General features: G+C 44.5%; 1 protein-coding gene across 1 annotated transcript in view; it reads right to left on the reverse strand.

The window, feature by feature from the left end:
- Window positions 1-17,676, reverse strand: part of GARNL3 (GTPase activating Rap/RanGAP domain like 3) — a 212,543-nt gene that overhangs the window by 27,232 nt on the left and 167,635 nt on the right. The window contains exons 24-28 of the mRNA XM_024201166.1: window positions 7,256-7,337; window positions 6,072-6,133; window positions 3,134-3,200; window positions 1,078-1,185; window positions 399-517 (exon numbers count right to left, since the gene is read on the reverse strand). Of these exons, the coding sequence (XP_024056934.1) occupies window positions 399-517; window positions 1,078-1,185; window positions 3,134-3,200; window positions 6,072-6,133; window positions 7,256-7,337 (438 nt within the window). The remainder of the gene's footprint in view (window positions 1-398; window positions 518-1,077; window positions 1,186-3,133; window positions 3,201-6,071; window positions 6,134-7,255; window positions 7,338-17,676) is intronic.

A 17,676-nucleotide genomic window follows, 5' to 3' on the forward strand; every position in this document is an offset into this window, starting at 1 on the left:
GATGAAGCGGGCTGTAGCCCACGAAAGCTTATGCTCAAATAAATGTGTTAGTCTCTAAGGTGCTACAAGTACTCCTATAAATGATAGTGCTGCGCTTGGATTTGAGATTTATACTCAAAAAAGGAATATGTATGGTCACTGCAGCCAATAAAATGTGCAGTCCTGTGCTTCTTTAAGATCATACATCTATATATACACTGTTTCAAATTACATAAATAATCTGCAACCTAACTTGCTCATGTAGGATCAACTATTTTTGTGATTTTAATAGACTATTCTGAAGGTGATTGTCTCCATTCTATGCTTGCACACCCAGAAGTCTGTGTTACCAGGAACTGCACATACACATTGTAATGAGACCTCACACAGGGGCCCAATACAGTTTTCCTATGTCTTACCCTTGATGCAACAAGTTGAAGTTCAGGCACCACAGCTGTGTGGACTAGGTTCCCATTCACCACTAATCGTATCTCTATGGAATCAGTAGTGAAGGCCAGGATATAAGGGAAAGCACAAACTGCAAGGGAACAAGGGCTGCTATTACTGAGAACAATTATGAACATATATTTGTGTCAGATGTTTTACAAAAGAACCTAGAGCTTTTAAAAGATTCTAGAAGTTTCCTGAAAATCTGACCTCCTCTAACATCTCCGCTCTCTAGTGTAAATATTTTAGAAGTTTTTAAACAGCCTCTAAAATGCTCATGGATGTCCAACTGCATAAAGCCTGTGTGACTGCCTGACTCTCCAAGTTTAGTAGGATGTAGATGGAATCTCTCAAATAGAGCAAATGAATAGAAATAGAGCAAATAGAAGGAAATGAATGGGCTGAGGAGAACAAGAAAAAAAAGCCAATGATCTCAGAATTTTGTTTCTGCATGGAAAGAATCTGCCAAAGGTTCCTTGTTTTTCTAAACTGTCAATGCAAAAATCTAGATGAACTGGCACAGCCCTAAACTGAGTGTGACATGGCTGCATTTCTGTAACACCCACTGCTTCTCCCGTAGGGGCCAAGTACAATTCCAAACCAAATGAAGATGTTAAACCATCCTACTAGGTTACTACAGTCTTTTCTTACCAATAGCATAAGGAACCTGGTTCCAACTAAAGTGGAAGTCTGATGCCGATGTCTGGACCAAAGGAGAACCCCCATTATAGGGGCATACCTTTCTGTAGTAGCAGACATCTGTAACAAAAAACATCTGTTACCTCACATAGAAAATGACACAAATTGATATTAAATAAAATGGCTTAGAAAATTGGATTATATCTTCCTGTACAGCTGTTAAAACCATAAGAATATGAATTTATTGACTACAATTTTTAAAGGGAGAAAAATAGGGGTAATATAGAATATATACTATATCGTGTCTCATCTGTGGTAAAATCCGATTTTAAGTGTCTACTTTGATGTCAAAGCTATTTATAATTTATTTTACAATTGTAAGAATTTTACAATTCATTAATATTTTATGAAATCATGTGTTCGCTTGTTTCCCAATCCTCCATTACTTGTCTGTGGCTAGAGAGACAGGCAAGAAATGTTCTGAAGTTGATATCAATGTCACAGTATCTGTCAGCCACCACAGAACACCCTTTAAGCAGTCATACGTTAGCACAGTTCACACTCCCCAAAGACTGAAATGTACAGAGAGGGGAAATTTCCATATGAGGCCTGGGGGATATTAGACACAGAGGTTTTATTAATCAAATGACTTGTGCACCCAGTCTCTCAGGAACTACAGTATTATTTTTACAATGGCTCAAATTCTATCATGGTTTTCATGCACTGCATGTTTTTCCACCAGCAAGTGCTTCTACAGCATCTACTTCTAATCATAAAACTGGTAATTTTCCAATACTAAAAAGCAAAAAGGAAAGAATAAAAGCATAGGTCAGCCAGTAAGAGAGGCAGGACTCCACTGACTGGCTTTTTAAATCTGGATTCATTGATTACTCAAAGAACATTATTATTGCAGTAATTATTGCAGTGATTATCCAAGGTGAACTATGAATCACCATCTATTTCCCTAGTTGCAGGATTTCTTTCAATTATGAATTATAAAAACCAGGAATAATATGCTTAAAAATTATCAGTACATCTGCAAAGTCAAAGCTGAAATAAAGAAAGTCACCATCTTTCTATGAGTAGTAGATACAACAGGGATTCTAGTAAAACTGAAAACCAGCTTACAAATCCCCATTCTTTTTATTTACTCTATTTACTTGGACTGAACTCTTGAATTTTGTCTGAAAGGATGCCATTACTCCCTCACATGTCTAGCCTTTTGTATTAACAGGGACTTATATGGACTTCATTACGGTAATGTTTGAGCACCTCACAATTTTTGATGTATTTATCCTCACAACATCTCTGTGTTGTCAAGAAATGCTATAACATTCATTACAGATGGTGAACTGGGCATAGAGACTAAGGCCCAATTTCTTAAAGGTATTTAAGCATTGCTTCACTCAGTGTTGCAGTGCCTACCTAATTTAGGACCCTAAGTCTCATTTTCAAAAGGAATTTTGGTAGTTATGAGCCTAAATTCCATTGACTGTCAATGAGATTAGGCTCATAAGTACCTGAACCCTTTTTGAAAATGACACTTAGGCTCCTAAATCAGGTAGGCATTGCAGTGCAGAGCACAGCACTGCCTAAATACTTTTGAAAAGTTGGGGCCTAATTGTTTTGCCCAAGGTTACACAGGAAGTCTGTGGTAGAGCAAGGAATTGCATCAAAGTCTCAGGCAAGAGTCCTAATCACTGGATGGTTCATTAAAGATTGTGAGGGGCTCAGACACTTTGGTAATGGGGTCATATAAGAAAGAAAGGCGATTATAATAATGGATACCTCAGAGCTGACATTTTGGTGAGTAATTAACACCAGAGGTGGTTCTCCAAAATTGGGGAATTTCATTTGTACACCTGAAAATAGAAGCAGGTAGCTGATGTTTCTACATTCTGCACAGCTTGTCATAAAACAATAATGAAAATTATATTGAAAAACTGCTAACTTAGCAATATGTAGAATCATATCCCACAGATAAACAGGATTGATACAAGCAGACTGATATAATTAATGTTTTTAAACATCCTTTGCTATTGCCCGGATCAAATAAAACAACACTTACAGTTATAACACAACAGTAGACCAGCTTCACCATCTTCATATACATCAATAGCTGCAACAAAATTAACCTGCAATGATAATGGGTAAGGGTAGTGGGCAGACTGGATACTGAGGTTATTACAAACTGCTTTTGAGAAAAATGCAACACTTTGTCCCAGAGTCAGTGGAGATACACTCCTGCAGCTCAGAACAAAATCTGTCCTTTTCAAGTGTAGCCTTCTGTAGCTATGCCTTTATTTGGCATTCATTGTAAATCCACTCTTAGTAAGGGATTTGATTAGTTTTCCAATCAATATTTTCTATAGTAACATCATAATGTAGTAATAGAATTTATTCGGAAACACAAATGTTTAGAAAAGGGAAGTTACTTACCCTTCATAACTGGAAATCTGTAGATTCTTCAAGATCTGTAGTCCCTATCTGTATTCCACTGTGCGCTGATGTGTTGGAGACTGGAGATTTCTAGCAAGTAGTGTCTGTCTGCGCCTACGTAGTTGTTCCCCTCGCGTTCCAGACTGAGGGCATAAAGGATGGTGCAGACTGACACCTCTCCAGTTCCTCTTACTGCAGATCAGAGAGGATCCGAAGTAGAGGGGAATGAGGGCAGGTAGTGGAATACAGATAGGGACCACACATCTTGAAGAACTCCAGTTATGAAGACTACTTACATCCCCTTGTTTCTTTGAGTGCTGGTCTCTGTGTGTATTCCACTGAGAGTGACTGACAAGCAGTACTCAGAGAAAAGGAGGATGCGAGGATGCAGCTGGTATGGCTGCTTGCAGAACCGCTATCCCAAAGGATGTGTCAGCAGAGAAGGCTTGAACCAAGGCATAATGTCTCATGAATGTGTGGTTGGAACTCTACATCACTGCCTGGCAAATGTCAAGCAGATGTACTTGTTGGAGTAATGGTACTAAGGCTGCCTTTGCTCTTGTAGAGTGAGCCCATACCCTGTGTGTGATAAGACAATAGATAACAACGTAGAATGCAGCCAGAGATCCACTTTGAGATCCTCTGGGAGGAAATAGCTTGTCTTTGGACTCGTTCTACTTATTGCCAGAGTCAGCCTAGGTGACTGATTTGTTCTGTTCTCTGTAGGTAAAAGGCTACAGCTTGTCTCACATCATGGAGATGAAGTTTCCTTACTTTGAGGGATGTGTGGGCCTTCAGAAAGAACACAGGTAAGTGCATATTCTGGTTTATGTGAAATTCCTAAACTGATTTAAGGGTGAATTTCAAGTGTAGTTGTAGTGAGATCTTGTCTTTATGAAATGTAGTATAAGGAAGGTCTGCCATTAGGGCCCCTAACTCACTTATTTGTCTGGCTGAGATGATAGCAGCAAGATAGGGAATCTTCATAGATTGGTAAAGCATCAAGTTAAAAGGGTGGCACAGTGACTGTTGGAAGCACTAAATTAAGATCCCATTGCGGGGTTGGTTTTATTACTCATGGGAAAGTTCTAATTAAAACCCTTTAAAAACTTGGAGGTGATTGGGTGAATAAGGCAGTGTAGCTGTCTGATGGAGGGTGATGTGCTGATTGCTGTTAGGTGAACCTGTATGAAGCTAAGGGAAAGGTCAAACTTCTTGAGCATAAGAAGGTAAAGTGAGATATCAGGTATACTTGTTGAGTCAGGAGACTCACAGAGCTGCTGGGCCCAGATAGAGAAGTGCTTCCACTTGACGAGACAACATTTTCTCATCGAGTCTGTTAAGACTGATTCCCCACTCTGGCACTTCGAGTGCAGAAGGTGGGGGCCCGGAAGGATTCTAAAAATTAATACTGGCCACTCCAAGCTGGTATTAAACTCCCAAGGTCACAGTTTCTCTCTGAGCTTGGATGGGTAGATGCTGTCACCACCCACGTGCAAAAAAACTCCTTGGAACCCAGGAAGGCTCACTTGGGAATTCCTTCCTGTGAGGTACCCGCAAGCCCATTCCACCCCCCCTCCAGGGAAGAGCTCAGAAAGAAAACAAAGGAAATTAGCTGTTGCCCCCAGCTAATTAAACAACATGCACAAACCTCTTAGGACACCAAAATCCAATCCTGTTCTTAAAAAAGGTAAATTTTATTAAAAACAAAAAGAAAGAAAATACATCTGGAACTTAGGCTTTTGCTAGATTTAAAAAAAAAAAAGCAATTACAAAAATTCAGCATTAAGATAGCTCTCTTGAGGTTTAGCTTAAATGTTACAACCAAAAAAAGCCATCTGGGATTTATTAAATTTTTTATATTAATTAATTAATGGAGATATCCCATCTCCTAGAACTGGAAGGGACCTTGAAAGGTCATTGAGTCCAGCCCCCTGCCTTCACTAGCAGGACTAAGTACTGATTTTGCCCCAGATCCCTAAGTGGCCCCCTCAAGGATTGAACTCACAACCCTGGGTTTAGCAGGCCAATGCTCAAACCACAGAGCTATCCCTCCCCCCTGCACAGAGGAGTCCACAAGCCAATAAGAAATAAAAGAAATAACCCTAATCGCATCTTCCTGGACATTCCCTGATTACTTACATATTTGGGGTTTCAGATAAGTAGGGTTGAGGTATGATTTGATGCTTTTTCATACCTGGTTTTAAAGCTTTTCACAGCATAGCTTCAGCCCTGTCCTGCTCTGTCCCCTCTCTCCGGAGAACAACAGACAAAGGGAATCCCCCCCCCATTTTAAAAAGTTCCTGCCCTCCCATTGGCTCTTTTGATCAGGTACCCAGTCCCTTTCTTTTACCTAGCCAGGGAGACTTTTTTACCCTTTACAGGTAAAGCAAACAGAGAATAGCCACCAAGAGGGACTTTATAGCTAACTCGCTGGCTGGGTATCCATAAATGGGAGCTACTTCCCCCCTTCATTTATCACAGAGTCCACTCTACTATTAATAAGGATGACTTGCACATTCTGGGAACAAGAACATTCTAGATCCGATGCCCATCCAAATACCAACCTGTGAGATGATGAATTCTGGGTTGGGATGTCGGATCTTGCCTTTTTCTTGAGTCAAGAGGTCTGGAAAGGAATTAATGCCAACTGATGGTCAGGCTGACATGTGCAGGAGAACTGGAAACTAGAACCTCCTGGTCCATCTGGGCATGATGAAATTGACTCATGCTTTATCACCTCAACTTCTGTAATACTCAAGGAAGCGGTGGGACAGGTAGAAATGCATAGTTTAGGTGGTCTGTCCAAGAAAGAAGGAAAGCAGTGCTGCTGGAGAATGGCCTTGACTTCCCTAGAAAAAACAGTTACTAACCTTCGTAACTGTTGTTCTTTGAGATGTGTTGTAGGTGTATGCACATCCCGAGCACAGTCGCCAGAAAATTTTCCCTCAGTGGTATCTGTTGGGGTGGCTCGAGCCCCCAGCTGACCCTGCACCACCCTCAGTTCCTTCTTTTTTGGTTAGCTCCGATGTAGAGGGAGAAGAAGGCAGGTCATAGAATGGACATGTGCAACACATCTTAAAGAACAACATTTACGGAAGGTTAATAACAGTTTTTTCTTCTTTGAATGACTGCACATGTGCATTCCACTGTAGGAGACTCCCTCAAGCAGTTGCATAGGTGGTAAGATCAAAGTTTATGGACATGCTGACTGCAACATCGTCCCTGGACTGTTGAGTGATGGCATAATGAGAAGAGAATGTGTGTACTGATGACCAAATCTCTGCTCTGCAAATGCCTGAATAGGGATTTGTGCTAGGAATGCCACTGATGATGTTTGTGACCTTGTGGAGTGAGCAGTTAGGTTAGTTGGTGGCGGAAAACCCGCCTGATCCTAACACATATGATCCAGGATGAAATTCTCTGAGCAGAGAGAGGGAGACCCTTTATCCTGTCAGCTACTGCTATGAACAGTTGGGTGAATTTACAAATGATCTAGTCCTTTCTATGTAGAACACTAGGGCTCATCTAACATTCAATGAGTGAAGAAGCTGCCCTTCCTTATTTGCATGTGGCTTCAGATAGAAAACCGGTAGGAAGTTTGCCTGATTGCTATGAAACTATGAAACCCAAGCAAAGGGGAAAACATTTTAGGGAAGGGCTGCAGACCAAAATGGATGAACAAGCATCTCAAACAGATTATTAAGAGAAAGCAAAATGCCTACAAGGAATGGAAGAAGGGATGGATCACCTTGCCTGGATCTGATTGAGGCCTCACAGTGTGCTCCATTAGGTGCTTCTGAAGTTGGAGTTCTTGCGCCTGCCATGTTTGTCTGAGAAAAGAGCAGTAGACACTGCACTTACTGGAGATATAAGATTCTTCAAGGCAGTAAAGGCAGCACTGGTGGTTGTCGCTGATCAAAAAGGAGTGGGGGAAGGAAAGGCAATTCTTAAAGCCTGGGAGCCTGGTCATAATCTAGGTCCTGCACTGACAGAGGATTTCTCAGGATGGAGATTCTAACTTAAAAATTACTTATCTAACGATAACTAACAACATAAAACTTTTAAATATTTACAGAAAAGAATGCCTATGAGGATCAGTTCTGGACACTGGAGGATTCCTACTAAGGCCATGTGGTGGTAAAAAAGGACTTGGAGAGGCATCAGTCTGCACCGCCCCTTATAGCTTCGGTATGGACCACGAGGAAAGCAACTGCAGAGGTGTTGAGCAATAGATGCTACTTGCTAGAAATATCCAGTTTCAGGCATATGGAGCACATGTGTACCAACAGTGAATAAACATAGGGACCAGAATTCAAGGAAGAAATAGGCTGTATTTCAGCAGTGCTGGCTGAGCCACCATGCAGTGCTAAAAATGCCAGCTCTAAAAGGAAACTCTGTAAAACACCAAACAAAAAAACCCAAAATTGCACACCATGACTGGGAGGCTGGAAAGAGCGTAAGCACCCATATCTTCCCTCTCAGGGATCTTAGCATTTAAAAACATGAGACCAATCTGGCAGTTGTTCCAGGTTTAATGAATTCCTATATGACAATAAAGCATTGCTGAACAGATTTCGATACCCTGGAAAATAGGGCTACAATTAAGAACTGAGAATGATTGGAATGAGAGAAAATGGACATTGGAGAAAGTGGAAATTTTAATAAAGTATGGTCATCAGAAATTCTCAGACTGCAACCCTCAACTGATTCTTTGCAACTAAATTCAGTATCTGGAATGCCCATAAATAGATTTAGAAGGATTAAATTTTTATTGGTAAATGTAGATAATGTTTATTTCACTATATACACACAAATTAATGAAAATATATTTCCATAGATGATAAATGAAATTTACAGACAGGCAAAGTAAAAAAAATGCTGCTCAAGAACTTACTACAGTCAAAATCTGGTGATTTAGACTTTTGAATTAGGCATTTTACAAATGGACTAGCGAATGAATAGTAAATATAGGTATGATCTTTTGATTTTAGGCTATTTACTTTGTCAGCTTCACATTTAAAAATTAGGGCTGTCAAGCAATTAAAAAAATTAATCGCGCTGTTAAACAATAATAGAATACTATTTAAATAAATATTTTTGGATATTTTCCACATTTTCAAATATATTGATTTCAATTACAACACAGAATACAAAGTGTACAGTGCTCACTTTATATTTATTTTTATTATAAATATTTGCACTACAGTACTTGTATTAAGTGAATTGAAAAATATTATTTATTTTATTTTTACAGTGCAATCTCTATCATGGAAGTTCAACTTACAAATGTAAAATTATGTACAAAAAATAACTGCATTAAAAAATAAAACAATGTAAAACTTTACAACCTACAAGTTCACTCAGTCCTACTTCTTGTTCAGCCAATCGCTCAGACAACAAGTTTGTTTACATTTGTAGGAGATAATGCTGCCCACTTTTTGTTTACAATGTCACCTGAAAGTGAGAACAGGCATTCGCATGGCACTGTTGTAGCTGGCGTTGCAAGATATTTACATGCCAGATACACTAAAGATTCATATGTCACTTCATGCTTCAACCACCATTCCAGAGGACATGCGTCCATGCTGATGATGGGTTCTGCTCAATAACGATCCAAAGCAGTGCAGACCAACGCATGTTCATTTTCATAATCTGAGTCTGATGCCATCAGCAGAAGGTTGATTTTCTTTTTTGGTGGTTCAGGTTCTGTAGTTTCTGCATCGGAGTGTTGCTCTTTTAAGACGTCTGAAAGCATGCTCCATACCTCGTCCCTCTCAGATTTTGGAAGGCACTTCAGATTCTTAAATCTTGTGTCAAGTGCTGTAGCTATCTTTAGAAACCTCACATTGGTACCTTCTTTGCATTTTAACAAATCTGCAGTGAAAGTGTTCTTAAAAGGAACAACGTGCTGAGTCATTATCCGAGACTGCTATAACATGAAATATATGGCAGAATGCAGGTAAAACACATAGCAGGAGACTTACAATTCTCCCCCAAGGAGTTCAGTCACAAATTTAATTAACACTTTTTTTTTTTTAAACAAGCGTCATCAGCATGGAAGCATGTCCTCTGGAATGGTGGTCTAAGCATGAAGGGGCATACGAATGTTTAGTATATCTGGCATGTAAATACCTTACAATGCCAGCTACAAAAGTGTCATGCGAAAATCTGTTCTCACTTTCAGGTGACATTGTAAATAAGAAGCGGGCAGCATTATCTCCCGTAAATGTAAATAAACTTGTTTCTCTTAGCGATTGGCTGAACAAGAAATAGGACTGAATGAACTTGTAGACTCTAAAGTTTTACATTATTTTGTTTTTGAGTGCAGTTATGTAACAACAAAAAAATCTACATTTGCAAGTTGCGCTTTCACGATAAAGGGATTACACTACGGTACTTGTATGAGGTGAATTGAAAAATACTATTTCTTTTGTTTATGATTTTTACAGTGCAAATATTTGTTATAAAAATAATATAAAGTGAGTACTGTACACTTTGTATTCTGTGTTGTAATTGAAGTCAATATATTTGAAAATGTAGAAAAAACATCCAAAATATTTAATAAATTTCAATTGTTCTACTTTTTAACAGTGCAATTAAAACTGCCATTAGGCGCAATTTTTTAATTAGTCGCGTGAGTTAACTGCGATTAATCGACAGCGCTAGGAAAAATATAAAATTTGTGTTTTAGTGGTTTATAAAGCTTTATCTTTTTGAATCTCAACATCTACTGACATTAAATAATTATTGTCTGACCCTCAATTTCCTGCAACTGCGAATATTTAAATTGATAACCAAAAATACTTTAAACCCATAATTATGCGTAATTGTGAAAATTTAAATAGATAAAAATGCTTTACAATAAACAGATTTTATCTGTTGAAATTATACAAAAATAAAAATTGAATTATTGGTGGTGTGCAGTATGTAATAAATAATCATGAAATTCTGTAAGTAGCACAATCAAAACTATAAACTAGTTATAATGGATACTGGAATGGAATCAGTATGGTGAGGGGCATGGTATGAAACCATTTGATGCACTAGATCAGGGGTTCTCAAACTTCATTGCACCACGACTTCCTTCTGACAACAAAAATTACTTCACGACCCCGGGACGGGGGACCGAAGCCTGAGCCCGCCAAAGCCCAAGTCCCACCGCTCCGGGCAGGGGGGCCAAAGCTGAAACTCAAGGGCTTCAGCCCCAGGCCGGGGCCTGCAACCTGAGTCCTGCTGCCCAGGGCCGAAGTCCTCGGGCTTTGGCCCTCACTAGTGAGGCTTGGCTTCAGCCCTGGGCCCCAGCAAGTCTAAGCCAGCCCTGGTGACCCCATTCAAAGAGGGTCATGACCTCCTTTGGGGTCCTGACACACAGTTTGAGAACCGCTGCACTAGATTATACTAGACCAGGGGTCGGCAACCTACGGCACGTGTGCCAAACATGGCACGCGAGCCGATTCTGAGGGGCACGCAGCTCCCTGCCGCGGTCCCAGCCCCCAGCCCCACTCAGCCCCCCCGCCCACTGCTCTCCTCTGCAGGGACAGGAGGTAGAAGCTTGGTTCTGCAGCAGCCAAGCTTCCCTCCTTCCCCGCCTCCTCTCCTTCCCTGGCCAATCAGCTGATGGCCCTAGCGAGGGGGAGGGGGAAGAGTGGCAGCGTGCACACAGCTCCGTAGAGGAGGCAGAGAGAGGTAGGGACAGAGCCTGGGGGAAGGGGATGGAACAGGGCATATCCCTTCCAGCCCCCTGCCTTCTGCCCCGCACCACCCACCCTTCTGCCCTAAACCCCCCCACCCCAACACACACCCATCCCTCTGCCCTGCTCCCCCACAGCCCCATCCCTCTGCCCTGAACCCCCCACACCCCAACACACAGCCTTCTGCCCTGCACCCCTCCCACACTCCCAGCCCTCTGCCCTGACCCTTGAACCCCCCCCACACCCAGCCCTCTGCCCTACACCCCCCACACACCCCAGCCCTCTGCCCTGATCCCTGAACCCCCCCCCCCCCCCCCCCCACCCTCCTCCCCCCAGCCCCCCCCCCCCCAGCCCTCCGCCCTACCCCCTGAAACCCCCCCCCCCGCCAGGTCTGGGGTCCCGGCCATTAGGCCCTGCTCAGCCCGCTGCCGGCCTAGGTGAACAGAACCACAGGCTGGCAGCGAGCTGAGCAGGCTGGTGGCGTAAGATCAGCATTTTAATTTAATTTTAAATGATGCTTCTTAGACATTTTGAAAACCTTGTTTACTTTACATACAATAGTTTAGTTATATAATATAGACTTATAGAAAGAGACCTTCTAAAAACATTAAAATGTATTACCGGCACGCGAAACCTTAAATTAGAGTGAATAAATGACGACTCAGCACACCACTTCTGAAAGGTTGCCTACCTCTGTACTAGACAGACACTTTCCAGATCATACTACTAGATTAATGAAAAAGATTTTAACATTGTTAAAAAAAATCAGCTTCATGAGCAGTGTCTCCTCAGCTATCCTCTAGTCAACCAGCCTCAGAAGAGACTGTACTGGACATGTATATCCCTGTTTAGTGGGTCTGTATAGCTCAGGCAGTTGATAATGGGACCTGGAAAGAGGAAGTTACTCACCTTGTGCAGTAACAATGGTTCTTTGAGATGTGTCTCCCTATGGGTGCTTCACTGTACGTGCACTTGTGTCCCTGTGCTGCTGATCAGAGAACGTTGGTAATAGTGTCCGACGTGCACTATCCTCGTTGTGCCCCGCCACGAGGTTAACCAGACAGCATGGGTGAAACCCCCTCCGTTCTTTCTCTACTGTGGAGTCCTTGGCAAGAACTCCAAAGTAGAGCGGAGAAGGGTGAGTTGTGAAGCCCCCATAGGAACACACATCTTGAAGAACCATCGTTACTGCACACGGTAACTTCCTCTTCTTCTTCGAGCTATGTCCCCTATAGGTGCTCCCACTGTAAGGGACTCCCGAGCAGTATTCCTACTGGAGGACTGGGGCTTCAGAGTCGAGTCAGTTATAGATGACAATACTGTGGAACTGAAGATGGCATCGGAAGTGGAGTCTCTGGTAACTGCATAATGCTCTGTGAAGGTATGAGCAGACACTCAGATTGCCACTATACAGATTTCTGACATAGGGACATTCTTGAGGAAGGCGATGGAGGAGGAGACAGACCTCAGGAGTGAGCACGAATAGGGGATGGAGGTGTTATGTTGCAAACCTGATAGCACTGTTTAATACAGTTCCATATCCATTTGGAGAGTCTCTGGGCTGAAAGCGCTGAACCTTTAGATCTCTCCGCAATAGAAAGGAAGAGCATAGGAGATTTCCTAAAAGCCTTTGTCCTATCCAGGTAAAAAGCCAGGGCTCTCCTAATGTCTAGTGCGTGCAGTATAGCCTCCCTGTTTTCACGGTGAGGCTTGGAGTAAAAGCTTGGGAAGTGAAGCAGTTGGTTTATGTGAAAGGGGGAAGTCACTTTGGTGATGAATTTCAGGTGCAATCTGAGAGTGACTTGTCCTGAAACAATATTGTGGGTTGAGGGGGAGGGTGCTATCTGTGCTGCTATTTCCCCTATTCTTGTTGAGATGATCACCACCAGGAAGGCTGTCTTCATCGACAGGTATGTGAGTGACCAAGTATCCATGCATTCAAAGAGACGTCTAGTCAGGCTTTTCAGTACTAGGTTTAGGTCCTATGCTGGGGTGGGATGTCTGGGTTGGGGGAAAAGTTTTACTATATCCCTGAGAAATCATTTTGTGGTTGGGTGTGAGAACACTGAGTATCCCTCTAGTTATCGATGGAAGGCTGCTATAGCCGCAAGATGAACTTTGAGCGAACTGAGAGATAATCCTAATTTTTTGAGAGTCAGTACATGGTCTAGGAACACTGGAAAAGTAGCGAATGTTGGGGAAATTTGTTGGGAATTACACCAAACCTGAAACCACTCCTGCAGGTAAGTATGATGTAGTGGATTTTCTACCGTGTAGTAACACTTCCTGTACCTCCTGAGCAGGACCTTTCTATGCACTGGAACCATAAAAGAGGCAAGCCTTGAGGCGGAGTATCTTCAAGTTGGGATGTAGCGTGCGTCCTTCGTTCTGGGTATGGCGTGGGTTGGAGAGAGATCGGTGGGCATGTCACCATTTGTGACGGATAAGGGTACTAAGTCTGTCTCAGTCAGGTGGGAGCAGTCAGTATGATGTGTGTTCCTTCTCTTTTTATTTTTAATAGGACTTTTGACAGCAGGAGAAATGGGGGAAAGTCATAGAGAAGGTCCCTGTCACACAGAAGGAGGAGTGTGTCGCCCAATAAATTTTGCCCTATCCCTGTGCTGGAGCAGTAGCATGGACATTTCTTGTTCAGGTAAGTGGCGAACAGGTCCATGGACGGTGTCTCCCACCGCCTGAATAGGTCCTGAAACACTGCTGGACTTATCTCCCATTTGTGATTGTGTGGGAATTTGTGACTAAGACTTTTGTACTCCTGGAAGGTAGGCCGCTGATAATGTGATGTTGTGGGAAACGCACCAGTTCCATAACTTTAGTGCTTCTGCACAAAGGGAGGGCAACCTGGCTCCTCCCTGCCAATTTATGCAGTGCATAATGCTATGTTGTCTGTTAAGACTCTTGTGTATGTTCTCTTGATCAGTGGGAGAAAATGGGTGCAGGCATTCCTGACCACCCTGAGCTTGAGGAGACTGATGTGGAGGGACATCTCCGTGGATGATATTTGCCTCGTGTTGTAAGGTCGTTTAGCTGTGCACCTCATTCTATGAGGGATGTATCCGTGGTGAGAAGTAATGATGGTGAAAAGGGGATCCACTGCAATCATTTGCTTGATTTTTCCACCAATCCAGGGAGTTTTTGACCTTGGTGAATAGTGACAGAGGTTTGTCTAATCTGTCTCTCTTTGATCTGTAGACCAAGATGAACCATATCTGGAGGCACAACATGTGAAGTCTAGCATGAGGTATCACTGCTGGGCCATATTCCCCAGGAATTGGAGGCAGTGTCTGGCTGATATTTGAGGGCTGTTTTGTACTGTCTCTATGAGCATGGCCAAGGTGGAGAACCTGTGCTGTGCTAGGAGTGCTTTGGCCTGTAACAAGTCAAGGTCAGCTCCTATGAAATCTAGGGGCTGTATAAGGGTGAAGGTTGATTTTTGGACACTGATCTGTAGTCCCAGTTCCATGAACAAGTCTACTGAGGTTTTGGTAACCTGGTGGACCTTGTTGAAGGAGCAGGCTCGGAGAAGACAATCATCCAGGTAGTGGTAGATCATGATCCCTTGGGAGCGTAGGTGACCCACCAATATGGAGAGGACCTTGGAGAATACTCTTGGTGCTGAGGAGAAGCCAAAGGGAAGTACTCTGTATTGGGGGTGGTCCTTGCCCAGGGTAAATCTGAGAAATCATCTATGTGAAGGTAGGATCGATATGTGGAAATAGGCATCCTGTAGGTCAAGGGCTGGAAACCAATCTCCCTGTTCCAGAGATGGATAATCATTGCTAGTGTGACCAACCTACATTTTTGAGCTTTGACAAATTTGTCTAGAGCTCTGAGGTCCAGTATGGGTCTCCAACCTCCCTTCTTTTTGGGTATCTGGAAGTAACAAGAGTAAAAACCTTTGGCTCGCAGATGTTGAGGTACTGGTTCTATGGCTCCTAACCAGAGGAGATCTGTTTTTTGTCTTAGTAAACTCTTGTGAAAAGGGTGTCTGAAGTGGGATGAGGAAGGGTGTTGGAAAAACTGGATTTCTTTCTCTGAGACTCAAATGCTGGGTTTGGAATTGTGAAGTGTGGGATTTACGTTGAGGTTGTGGACTAAACCTTCTCTTGTTCAGGAGTATAGATCACTAATGAGCAAAGAGTGGCCCTGGAATCTTTAAGGATATGGAGGGACACATCAGTCTTTTCACCGAACAATGTGGTGCTTTCAAAGGAAAGGTCTTCTATGGTCATCTGCACTTCCTTAGGGAAGCCAGATAGGTATAACCAAGGTGCTTGCCACATAACCACCGCAATGGAGATGGACAGTTGTGTCAGCTGCATTGAGGCTGACTAGAGCACTGTTTTGGCCACTAGTTGTCCCTCATGGATAATAGCTCGAACTGGTCACAGTGTGACTCTGGGAGCTGATCAATAAAAGTGTTGAGCTTTGTATAATTGATATTGTCATATTTAGCTGTTAAAACGATAATTTGCAATTCTAAATTGCAATTTGGCAGAGGAGTAGGCCTTTCTCCTGAAGACGTCTAGGCGTTTCCAATCCTTGTCATAAAGAGTGCATCTCATTTGGTGCTGGCGGGCCCAAGATTTTACCACATTGATGATAATGGAATTAGGGGGAGCGTGAGAAAAAAGGAATTTCATTTCCCAAGTCAGGATGTAATTTTTTTTTTAATCAACCTGTTTACAAGTAGGCATCACCGATGCTGGGATTTGCTAGATAGTCTTGGCCAGGTCCAGAAGAGTCTCTTCTAGAGGATGAGGAAAATGTAAGATGCCAAGGAACTTGTGATGGGTATTTTTTTACCTCCTCCAGGGGCATCTGCAGCATGTCTGCTACCCTTTTAGCTAAATCCTGGGAAAACCAGAAATTGTTGGTGGGCATCACTGCCTCATCTGAAGAGGAGAAGGAGATGTTGGTTCTTGATGTAACTTCCTCCTCAAATCTGCCCTCCTCTTCCTTCATGATCTCCTCTGGAGGTTCAGAGGTTCTGGATGCTGTGGCCGAGGGAGAATGTCTCAGAGGTTCACAGTGAGTCAAGCTGGAAGTCTAAAAGGTGTGAGGTCTATATGCCACCCAGGGATACCAGTAGGGCCACTGGGGCGGTGGAATAGAGCCCAGTGGCGGTGCCCATGGCTGGCCGTACCATGGTGGTGGTGGAGTAGGTTCAGGGTATGACTGAGGAGCCCCTTATAACGGGCACTATATGGAGCATCAGAGGAGTGGTGAGAGATGACCTCCTCTGGCTCACTGTCTGAGTCACCACTAGAAAGTGGAGGTGCATGGTATGGTGCCAAAGACTCCAGTATCTGGAGGAGACTCGGTACTGGAGCCCCAATGCCAAGAAGGGGAAATTCTGGTATATCAGATACTCTGAGTGCTCTTGAATGCTGGAACTCTTGCGGTCCTGACCAACCTGGTGCTGATACGGAGGGAGTTGGGGATCATGCCTGTACTGAGTGCTCTGGTGCTGGGTGGCTCACAGTTGACAGTGCTGAAGGTACTGCTCATACTAGAAGCATCGTCTTAACGGTGTGCACCGTTCCTGTCCTCATCCATCGGTGCGCATCAGTGGTACCTGCCATTCCAGATCCTTGTGAGCTATGGGTACCGTGCTTGGACGCAGTGGCGTAGCCAGATCCTAAGTGCAGGGGGAGCAAACCTAAAAAAGGCGCCCCCCTTGGCTCCTCCTCTGGCCACGCCCCCCTTGGCTCCTCCTCCGGCTGCTCAGCGCCCCCCCTCCCACTGGCTCCTCCTCAGAGCCCCCCCCCACTGGCTCCTCCAGCCACGCCGCGCCCTCCCCCTTCCTCCAGTCAAGCTGCGGCCATGCTGCGCCGCCCCCCCCCTCGGAGGGGCTCGGTCCAGGGGGAGGGGGCCGGGGGCAGGCTGGCGGCGAGGGCTAGCTGGGGCTGGCGGCTCCCCCCGGCAGAGCAGCAGGCACAGCCTTCGGGGAGGCCGGAGGGCTCCTCATGGCAGAGGTGGGGGGGGAAAGCCGCACGGCTCCGGACGCGTTCCGGGAACTGGGGCTGCCGCCCTGGGGCCGGAGCCGTTGGGGCCGGGGGTGCTCGGTCGGCGCCACTCAGCCAGGGCCGGAACCGGGGCTGGCGTGCTCGGCCGGAACCGGGGCTGGCGCCCTGGGGCCGGGGCCGCTGGGGACGGAGCCACCAGGGGTGCTCAGCCGGCGCCGCTGGGGCCAAGCTGGGCCGGAGCTGCCGGGGCCGGGAGCGGGCCGGAGCTGCCAGGGCCGGGAGCGGGCTGGCGCGCTTGGCCAGAGCCACCAAGGCCGGGAGCTAGGGTTACCATATTTCAGTAAGCAAAAAAGAGGACGGGAGGAGCCCCGCCCTAGCCCCGCCCCTTCCACTCCCTCCCACTTCCCGCCTCCCTCAGAACCCCCAACCCTCCCCCTACTCCTTGTCCCCTGACTGCCCCCTCCTGGGACCCCTGCCCCTAACTGCCCCCC

Source organism: Terrapene carolina, unplaced genomic scaffold (genome assembly GCF_002925995.2).
Source record: "Terrapene carolina triunguis isolate 2854851 unplaced genomic scaffold, T_m_triunguis-2.0 Scaffold238, whole genome shotgun sequence".
Classification (NCBI taxonomy): Eukaryota; Metazoa; Chordata; order Testudines; family Emydidae; genus Terrapene; species Terrapene triunguis.